General features: G+C 37.0%; 1 protein-coding gene across 1 annotated transcript; it reads left to right on the top strand.

Annotated features, from left to right (window-relative positions):
• Positions 1-8,265: 8,265 nt before the first annotated feature.
• On the top strand, positions 8,266-9,216 carry LOC138441695 (olfactory receptor-like protein OLF4). Its single transcript, XM_069592790.1, has one exon. It carries the CDS (start codon positions 8,266-8,268, stop codon positions 9,214-9,216), a length of 951 nt encoding a protein of 316 aa, XP_069448891.1.
• Positions 9,217-11,019: the final 1,803 nt, after the last annotated feature.

The following is an 11,019-nucleotide window of genomic DNA, read 5'->3' as shown; positions in this document are numbered from 1 at the left end:
TTTAAATTCTAAGTAATTCACTGAAGTATAATTACACACATTACACTGCAAGTTTTAAACTATACAGTTTGTTAAGTTCAAAATGTGCACAAGCTTAATAGTAAACCTTAATTCAGGTGCATGCTGTAAGGAATAAATGAATGTTAGGTGTATATTGATTTATTTTGATGAGTCCAAAGAAAGCATTCAAGAATAGTATGTGAATGTATGTATGTGTGTGCATTTGTGTATACCATTCTTTCAACTAAACACACTCACACATATGCATATATACATAGACTCATTCATCATCTCATCTACCACATTGAAAGAAAACCTGAGAGAGAGATTGAAGGGTATGACATTTGAATAAACATAACCTAGAAGATTTAGAGTAGAATATATCATTTTAATTTGAATAAGGGATTACTTTTTTACTACCTTAAATTCCCAAAGCCTTTGAAGTCAGAACCACATTTACATTATATAACAAGAAATTCTCTATACCAGGTAATGGTATTGAATATCTCCAAATTAACTCTAATTTCTTTTATTGAAAAGGGATTTCAATATAGAATGACATGCCAAGGGTGAGTGATTTGAGAAGCTTAAACTCATTTCCTGGCAACAATATTTTCTTGGTTAAGTATCTGTATTAGATGCCTCCTGCTGCTGTAAGAAATTAACAGACTGACTTAAAAAACATTCTATCTTAAACCTCTAGAGGTCAGAAGCCTAAAATAGGTTTTTAATGGGCTTAAATCATGACATCTGGAGGGTTTGGATCTGTTAAGATGTTCCGGGTGAGAATGAATTCCTTCTTCTATTCCAGTTTCCAGGGGACATCTTCATACATTGGCTTATGATCCTTCCTCCATCTGCAGTGCCAGCAGCACAGCATGTTCAAATCTCTGACCCCAATTTTTCCTCTGTCTTCCACATTTAGAGGATCATTGTATTTACATCCCTGATAGCTCAGTTGGCAAAGGACCTGCCTGCAATGTAGGAGACCTGGGTTTGATCCCTGGGTTGGGAAGATCCCCTGGAGAAGGGAAAGGCTACTGACTCCAGAATTCTGGCCTGGGGAATTGGTTACAAAGAGTCAGAAAAGACTGAGCTACTTTCATTTTCAAGGTAGATAATCTGGGATAATCTTCTTATCTTAAATATATGACTAGTAATTTTATCCCATCTACTGTCTCAATTACCTTGTTATGTAACAAATATATTCCAAAGTTCTTTGGTTTAGGATATGAAATCTTTTGGAATCTCTGATGCTGCCTACCCTAAAATCTTCTTTTTTTCCCTTTTTAAAAATTATTTGGCCATGGCATGTCTTAGTTGAGGCATGCAGGATCTTTTTTTAGATATGGCATGAGAACTCTAAGTAGCATATGGGATCTAGTTCCCCAACTAGGGATTGATTCCTGGCTCCATGTGTCGGGTTAGCCACTGGGCCACCAGGGAGGATCTAAAGTCTTTTTAATATATATTTTATTTGATGTCACTCAAGAGCTATAATATTTTAGAGATCTGGAAACAATTATTATCACTTATGAAGTGGGTGAAAATGATTCTTTCAAAATTTATACATAAAAGACCCTTCATGGAGAAGACTAAAGCTATGTTAACTTGACTCTAACACAGGACCACTGCAACGATATCCAAACTGTGGTCCACAGAACAAGACCTGCAGCTTCAACACATAAGATTTTGCTACAAAGGCAGTCCCTGGGCCCTCTAGAGACCTGATGAGTCACTATGTGCATTTGAACCACAAACCTTGGTGACTTGTATGCACAAAGAACCTATAGAAGTTCTGGTCTGAAGATAGATTTCCTTACTTTCTTACAGGCTTCCCTGGTGACTCAGATGGTATGGAATCCGCCTGCAACACAGGTGACCCTTTGACCCCTGGGTGGAGAAAATCCCCTGGAGAAGGAAATGGCAATCAACTCCAATATTCTTACCTGGGAAATCCCACTGACAGAAGAGCCTGGCTGGCTACAGTCCATGACATCGCAAAGAGTCAGACACAACTGAGCAACTAAACACACACACATTCTCACTTTTGGCATTTGAGGCAGGAAAGGTACAGTGTGCTATCCTGCTGTATACTGGGGATTAGTAGCATCTTTTAGGCATTGTCAAATATCCCCAGGGACAAAATCATCTCTGATTGAGAATCACTGCCCAGAGTTTGAGAACTGAAAGTATCTTGACCAATTCCAACCAAGATTCCATCCCTTGCTTCGTTTATACCTTTAAGCAGAACATTAAATCCCTCAGTACCATTTCTGCAGTGTTGAATGGAGTTTTTATACATTCTAACTCATAGAACACACAGTTGTCAAGATGAAACTTGACAGTCCCTGTAATGTTCTAAACTAGTGTTACAGAACAACATCTAAATATATCTTTTATAATTTCAATGTTGTATAATGAGGGGTAAATGACAGATGTTACTATCAGTAGGAAATCCTTATTGCCTTTATAAAACTTTCTGTAAACCAAAGATTTTAATATTCAAGTTTTACATTAAAGAAGTGGAGTTAGCCCCCATTTTGAAGAGAGAAAAATTAATTCTCAGATATTTCAGGGGTTGTATTGCAACCACTAAGCAAAGCAATCAAGACCCTAAGGACCTAGTCAAGACATATGCCCATATGAGAAAATTTGAACTCAGGGATGTAATGAGGTTCTGGGAGGCTTAGCCTTTTGGAAGCAGAAGAGTTAAATGAGAAGGGGTGATAAAAATTGAATTCACCTAACTTATAATGCAGTCTCTTAGGAACAGAGAATCAGCAGGAAAAAATTCCATTCTGTCCAGACCAATATCTCCCAGGAAAACCATGTATATAGAGGTTGGAGTGACAAGAGGAAACATGCCTAATGAGCTGACACAGGAAGCTATAAATATCTCCTCTGCTGCAGTTTCTCAGCCTATGCCGCTGTGGTTGGATAGTACATGGTCTTTGCTTTTACAGTCCTAAATCTGGCTGAGAGACCAATGCTGTTGTCTTGTTTAGGGACAAACTTTGGTCTCCATCACCAATTATTTAGGGGGTGGGGGATTTTGATCTTCACAGGGAAAACTTCCATGCAGAGTTTCCAAGCAGGTGAGTCTGAGAGCGCCACAGATACTTCGGGAGAGGATCAGAGAGGAGGGAAGCCAGGAATGTGTACCTGAGGTCACCTGAGGACCAATCTAGCATAGCCCAGAGGTCAGAGATCATTGTGGCTGTTTGCTGGCTTTCCAAGTAAACATTGTGCTTGGAAACAAGAGTGTCGCTTTTAACAATTAAATCATGCTGGTGGAAGCCCAATAGAAGAAGGAATGGGAGGCCTAAACTGCTACCAGTAAAAGTAGAACATGAGCCCAGGAATCTTGTTGATTAACAGGAGTGGACAAATAAGGTATTACCCCGAGGGTCAGACAATTAGGTAAGGACATTTCTTTTTATTGTAAGACAGGATAAATTAGATTCTGTTTTCACATGGAGGAGAAAGATCTAAACTGAAGACTGTTTGCAAATATACCCTTGCGATATCTGTGAATGAAACCTACATATTACAGTATCTTTTTTCATGGTGGGTATTCACACAAGAAAAAAAAAGAATGCAGTTACACAGGTGAAAAGATGTATGTCAAGAGGTTTAGTTTTCAATTATTTTATTACCTGTGAGGCTGAATATTTTTGTGGATTTGTTAGGCATTGAGTGTTTCTCTACTGAAAAATATCTCTGTAACTTTTATTTTACATAGTGGTGTCAGAGTACTATTATTCCTTTTAAAAATTTAATTCTTTGAAAGAAAGAACAGCTTTTTAGTTTCTTTTTTTAATATAAATTTATTTATTTTAATTGGATGTTAATTACTTTACAATATTGTATTGGTTTTGCCATACCTCAACATGAATATTTTTAACAAAAAACTGAACATCATTTAGTTCTTTTATATATGTATAGATATATCTGTGGGGATTGTATAAGCATTCATACATTTTTTTTGGTCAAATCTGTCAGTCAAATCTGTCAAATATAGCATCCTCTTCATCACTTTTAAGAAAGAATTTGGGTAATTTGACACTGTGGCTCAGTTGGTAATGAATCTGCCTGTAATGCAGGAGACCAGAGTTCCATCCCTAGGAAGAGAAAATCCCCTGGAGAAGGATATGGCAATCCACTCATTATTCTTGCCTGGAGAATTCCATGGACAGAGTAGCTTGGTGGGCTACTGTCTGTTCATGGGGTCTTAAAGAATCAGACACAACTGAGAGACTTTCACTTTCTTTCACTTCCTTTTTCTGACACATATAACATATGAGTTACATGCATTCAGCATGTTGATTCAGTATTTGTTTATATCACTAAATGATCACCACAGTACATCTAGTTAACATCTGTCACCACACATAGTTCCAATTTATTTCTTGTGAGGAGAAATTGTCATATCTGCTGTCTCTTAGCAACTTTCAGATATGCTATAAATTATTATGAAAATATGTGGAGTTTGTTAATTTAAAACTGCTTCCCAACCAAGGGTAATTATGTCCTCCAGGGGACACTTAGCAATATGAGTAGACATTTTTTGCTATCACACTGATGAATGGTAGATGATGGGCAAAGATGCTTCTAAACATCCTACAGTGTACAGGGCAGAGCCCACCACAGAGAATGGTCTGCCAGAGAGTGTCCAGTAGTGCAAAGGTGGAGGAACTCTGAGTTAAAGAATATTGGTGCTTCCACAATCAAGAGCTGTCACTGGTAGTTTCCAAAATGTTCTCCACATCACATTTTTGCTAGTGAAATTACAGAACTCCCCTTATGTCTGTGATATCTGTTTAGAAGTTTCAACCTCAATCTACAATAAGTGTTTTCACCAGGCTGAGAGTTGTGAATGAGACTTCCTGGTGATTTTTAAACTATTAGTCACTTTGAGTAAAGATTCATATATTTGATCAGCATGCCAATTTTTATTATCATACATCTATGTATTTTACACCTATTTCTCAACAGTTAGCTGCATTTTCAATAATGCTGACAAATTATTGGTTCTGCAATTTACTTTTGGTTGGGTGTTTTAACCATAAAAATGTTAAGTTTCATAGAGTTAAATCTTTCTCCTTACTTCTGATTTTCTCACCTTAATTATGATAGTCTTCCCACCTATTGATTTTATGTGTAGTTTTTTATATGTTCATCTAAAGTAGACTATTTTGGGGATCTTTGGTCCCCCCTTTTTTGCAGATTAATTACTTTACAATATTGTATTGGTTTTGCCATACATCAACATGAATCCACCATAGGTATACACGTGTTTCCCTTTTTAAAACTGTATTTGTGCACTAAATTTTTATTCTAAGAAATTAAATGGAAACTTTCATTTAAAAAATAAATGAATAAAAGATGTGCTATATAAGGAACCACTTCATTTTCTTCCAGGTAGTCAGCAATTTATGCCAAGTTTTATTCAACGATCTGGACTTTTCCAACCAAATTGAAATATAGTGCTCCTATAGGATAGTGTTCATATCTAAGGGGACCTAATTCCTAATCATTCAACAAATAATAGCAAAGCATCTGCTATGTGCCAAAATTTCTGGGTAAATTATATGTTATATTCTCCTGAGTCAAAGTCTTTTCTTAATTATTACTTAATGTTGTAATTGTCCAATGACTGTTATTATGTATCATGTTTCAGTTTTGATGTTCCACTCAGTTTTATTTAATACAATTATGCAAAATCACCCTTTATTTTTACTGTTTTTGCTATTCTTTTTATTCCATAATTTCTAACTTTCCTAAGTGCATTTTTTAATAAATGTACATATATTCACATATCTTTGGGAAAAATGAGTGAACAATGCAATTGAAGTCTCTATTGATATTGCATTATAGTGACAAAGTTGCAGTACAGTAGACTAAAATGGCTTCCCTGGTGGCTCAGACAGTAAAAAATTTACCTGCAATGCAGGAGACCTGGCTTTGATTCCTGGGTTAGGAAGATCCCTTGGAGGAGGGCATGGCAACCCACTCCAGTATTCTTGTCTGAAGAGTCCCAATGGACAGAGGAGCCTGGTGAGTTACAGTCCATGGGGTTGCAAAGAGTCAGATACAACTCAGCGATTAAGCACAGCACAGCACAGCACAGCACAACACAGCACAGACTACAACAGAGTGTCCTCAGGTTTAAATTATGCAAGTACATTTATCCAGAATAACAATGAATTTTCATTTATAAGTCTTTATAAGTATGGTATGGAAAGATCTTTGCATGTTGGACAAAGACCAGAACAAGAATTAAATTGTGCCCACTGGATTTATTAAAGAAAAAATTAGGCACAAGAATAATAAATAAAATATCTCCCATAAGAAAATAGACAGGTCTTTCTTCATTCAGTATCAGATCACAGAAATATAATTTGTAAAATAATATGAAAAACACTCAGGACAAACAAATCTTCTACTGGTTAATATAACACACACAGAAAATTTCCATTTTCCATGTTTCCATTTTGATTTCTTAGTTTACTCCCTTTGGTTATTTGGGGTATTAAATCTGTATGTTTTTTCACATTACATATGTATTACTGTTTCTGTCATTGGCAAAAAATATTTTTCTTTATGAATTTACCTGGGCATTAAGGATATGTAGCTGAATTTGCAATGTTCCCAAATAAAGAAAATTTTTATTAGTCACATTTTCTCAGGGACACTGGAGCTCATTAGATCTTTTCCCTTCATTTTATCCATCTGTCTCTAATACTTTTTATATTTCTTTAAGTACTGGGTGGTTGTTGTCATTGCTCAGTTAACAACTTGTCTCCAATTCTTTGTGACTCCATCATGCCAGGCTTCCTTGTCCCTCAACATCTCCTGGAGTTTGCCCCAATTCATGTCCATTGAATCAGTGATGCCATCCAACGATTTCATCCTCTTTTGCCCCCTTTTCCTTATGCTCTCAATCTTTCCGAGTATCAGGGTCTTTTCCAATGAGTTGGCTATTTGCATCAGGTGGCCCAAGCAGAAAGGAACCTCAAGTTTATTGCTTCCTTGGAAATTTATGAAGTGGAATTTCTAGGTACCTTTTAAAAATTCTTTAGAAGAAACTTAATCTGATCCGACCAGCTTGAGCTGTCACCACTGATGACCTAAGGAAGGTGGTTCTGGGTGAGAAAATCATGACAGTAACACAGTCCAGGAGGCTACAGTGTGTCTGTGCCTTGCGGAGTGAGAGCAGTTCTTAAAGCAGAAGCACCCGGTCATATATTAAAGTGACATAATAAGGTGAGAGGCCAGAACTCAGTGAACAGGTGGTACTAAGAAGAAGATCTCCTTCAATTCACACGGTGCCTTTGCAACTAAATTTCTGAAGTGCTGGGAACAACATGGAAGGAGGGATTCTCAGCTGTAGCAGGGAGACCATGTTTTTCCTTAGCTTCCCTGACGCCATCTCTAATCACTCTGCCTCTTGCTATTCCTTTGCCTTACTGGCTTCCTTGTTGGCATTTGAACACGTGGAACCAGCATCTTCCTCCGATCCTTTGTAGTGGCAGCTCCCTCTTCCAGGAACACACTAGATGCTTTGATATCTCCTGGTATCACACTAGATGCTCTGCTGTCTTTCTTGATGTCTCTTCAAACAACCCTTTGTTTGCAGACCTTGCCTGAACACTCAGTGCAAAATAACTCCTATTACTACTCTCTCCTTTATATCTGGTTTTATTTTCTTCATAACATGTCACCTTCTGACATATTTTTTAAAATATAAATTTATTTATTTTAATATCATCTATCTCCATTCTTGGAATGTGGAGACTTGTTTTTCTGCATCCCTCTTTGTGCTTGGGACATGTTGGCTCTCAATACATGTTTCTCAAAGGCATGAAAGAGTTTCTCATTAAAACTGTAAAGTGAAAGTGTTAGTAGCTCAGTCGTGTCTGATTCTTTGTGATCCCATGAACTGTAGCCTGCCAGGATCCTCTGTCCATGGAATTCTCCAGGCAAGAATACTGGAGTCGGTAGGCATCCCCTTTGCCAGGGGATCTTCCTGACCCAGGGATCGAAACCCTTGTAAATTTACTGAGAATGGGACAATAAAAATTCTAGTCAGACTTGAAATGAGGTATATCGTCAAGAAAAATTCATATATATGCAACATATTAACATTAATTTCTTGCCTGCAAAATGGAAATTATAGTATTTCAGCTATTTCAGGTATGCCCATTTAAGTGAAAACTAATCATGTTGCTCTTTTTTTCTCCCAATAGTCACAGTTGCCATATGGAACTGGAGAACAATACACAAATTTCAAAATTTCTTCTTCTGGAATTTTCAGAGGAATCGGAACTGCAGCCCCTCATATTTGCAATTTTCCTCTCCATGTACCTGATCACTCTGTTTGGAAATCTGCTTATCATCCTGCTTGTCAGCTCAGACTTCCACCTCCACACCCCCATGTACTTCTTCCTCTCCAACCTGTCCTTTGTAGATGTCTGTTTCACCTCCACCACCATCCCAAAGATGCTGTGGAACATCCAGACACATAGCAAAGTTATCACCTATGAAGCTTGTGTCACCCAGATGTATTTTTACATATTCTTTGCAGGATTAGATGACATTCTCCTGGCTGTGATGGCCTATGATCGGTACATGGCCATTTGCCAACCCCTGCAGTACATGGTCATCATGAGCCCCCAGCTCTGTGGACTGCTGGTGCTTCTGTCCTGGATAATGAATATCATGTATTCCTTGTTACACAGTTTGATGGTGTTGCGATTGTCCTTCTGTTCAGACTTGGAAATCCACCACTTTTTCTGTGAACTCAACCAGGTGATACAACTTTCTTGTTCTGACACTTTTCTCAATAACATAGTGATCTATTTTTCAACTGCTCTCTTTGGTGGTGGTCCTTTTGCTGGCATAATCTACTCTTACTTTAAAATAGTTTCATCCATAAATGGAATCTCATCAGCTCAGGGGAAGTATAAAGCATTTTCCACCTGTGCATCTCACCTCTCAGTTGTCTCCTTATTTTATTGTACAGTCTTAGGAGTGTACCTTAGCCCTGCTGTTACACACAGCTCACACACAAGTGCAACAGCCTCAGTGATGTACACTGTGGTCATGCCCATGCTGAATCCCTTCATCTACAGTCTGAGGAACAAAGACATAAAGAAGTCTCTGAAGAGATTCTATTTGGGGATGCCAGGTATAAAATTGCCAGTTACATGAAGGAAATGAATGTTTTCTCAATCACATGACTCAAAGACTTGGAAGCAGATATTGCAATGCTTTGATCTTTGTAGAATAAAAATTACTTATATTTATTTCCTCAGATTTCCCTTTTATTTTGATTCAGCTTCTCTATGCAAATTTTAGTAACTGTCTTTAAGTTTTTTCATCAGCTTGATATTCAGACAGTATATACTGTTTCCTACTTCAAAATTATCCTAACTTTAGAGTAGAAATGTTTGGAAATCCCATTCTTCTGGTGATTCATCACAGATGTATTAAGAATAATTGCTTCTCAAAATAGTGATACCCTAGGGGGGTGGGATGAAGGGGTGGGAGGGATACATATAGTTACATCTGATTCCTGTTGTTGTAAGGCAGAAACCAACACAACATTGTAAAGCAATTATCCTCCTATTAAAAAAATTAATTAATTTTAAAAACTCATATGACACCCCAAGTAATTTTCATTTGTCTTCCTGAAAGAATCATGAACACTCTGCTGAATAACCAAAAAATCACAGAAGAAATCAAAAAAGAAATTAAAATATGCATAGAAAAGAATGAAAATGAAAACACAATAGCCCCAAACCTGTGGGACACTGTAAAATAGTGCTAAGGGGAAGGTTCATAGCAATACAGGCATACCTCAAGAAACAAGAAAAAAGTCAAATAAATAACCTAACTCTACACCTAAAGCAATAGAAAAGGAAGAAATGAAGAAACCCAGGGTTAGTAGAAGGAAAGAAATCTTAAAAATTAAGGCAGAAATAAATGCAAAAGAAACAAAGGAGACCATAGCAAAAATCAACAAAGCCAAAAGCTGGTTCTTTGAAAGGATACATAAAATTAACAAACCATTAGCCAGACTCATCAAGAAACAAAGGAGGAAATATCAAATCAATAAAATTAGAAATGAAAATGGAGAGATCACAACAGACAACACAGAAATACAAAGGATCATAAGAGACTACTATCAGCAATTATATGCCAACAAAATGGACAATGTGGAAGAAATGGAGAAATTCTTAGAAAAGTACAACTTTCCAAAATGGAATCAGGAAGAAATAGAAAATCTTAACAGACCCATCGCAAGCACAGAAATTGAAGCTGTAATCAGAAATCTTCCAGCAAACAAAAGCCCAGGTCCAGGCGCCTTCACAGCTGAATTCTACCAAAAATTTAGAGAAGAGCTAACACCTATCCTACTCAAACTCTTCCAGAAAATTGCAGAGGAAGTTAAACTTCCAAACTCATTCTATGAGACCACCATCACCCTAATACCAAAACCTGACAAAGATGCCACAGAAAAAGAAAACTACAGGCCAATATCACTGATGAGCATAGATGCAAAAATCCTTAACAAAATTCTAGCAATCAGAATCCAACAACACATTACAAAGATCATACACCATGACCAAGTGGGCCTTATCCCAAGGGATGCAAGAATTCTTCAATATCCACTAATCAATCAATATAATACACCACATTAACAAACTAAAAAATAAAAGCCATATGATTATCTCAATAGATGCAAAAAAAAAGCCTGTGACAAAATTCAATATACATTTATGATTAAAACCCTCCAGAAAGCAGGAATAGAAGGAACATACCTCAACATAATAAAAGCTATATATGACAAACCCACAACAAACATTATCCTCAATGGTGAAAAATTGAAAGCATTTTCCCTAAAGTCAGGAACAAGATAAAGGTGCCCACTCTCACCACTAATAGTCAACATAGTTTTGGAAGTTTTGGCTACAGCAATCAGAGCAGAAAAAGAAATAAAAGGAATCCAAA

The sequence above is a fragment of the Ovis canadensis genome, chromosome 5, assembly GCF_042477335.2.
Source record: "Ovis canadensis isolate MfBH-ARS-UI-01 breed Bighorn chromosome 5, ARS-UI_OviCan_v2, whole genome shotgun sequence".
In the NCBI taxonomy this organism is placed as follows: Eukaryota; Metazoa; Chordata; class Mammalia; order Artiodactyla; family Bovidae; genus Ovis; species Ovis canadensis.
Note: the sequence above shows the minus strand (reverse complement) of the source record. Positions and strands in the feature narration are given on the sequence as shown.

What these genes read in the sequence shown, in the direction of transcription:
- LOC138441695 (XM_069592790.1), top strand. Translation starts at nt 8,266, where the DNA reads ATGGAACTGGAGAACAATACACAAATTTCAAAATTTCTTCTTCTGGAA.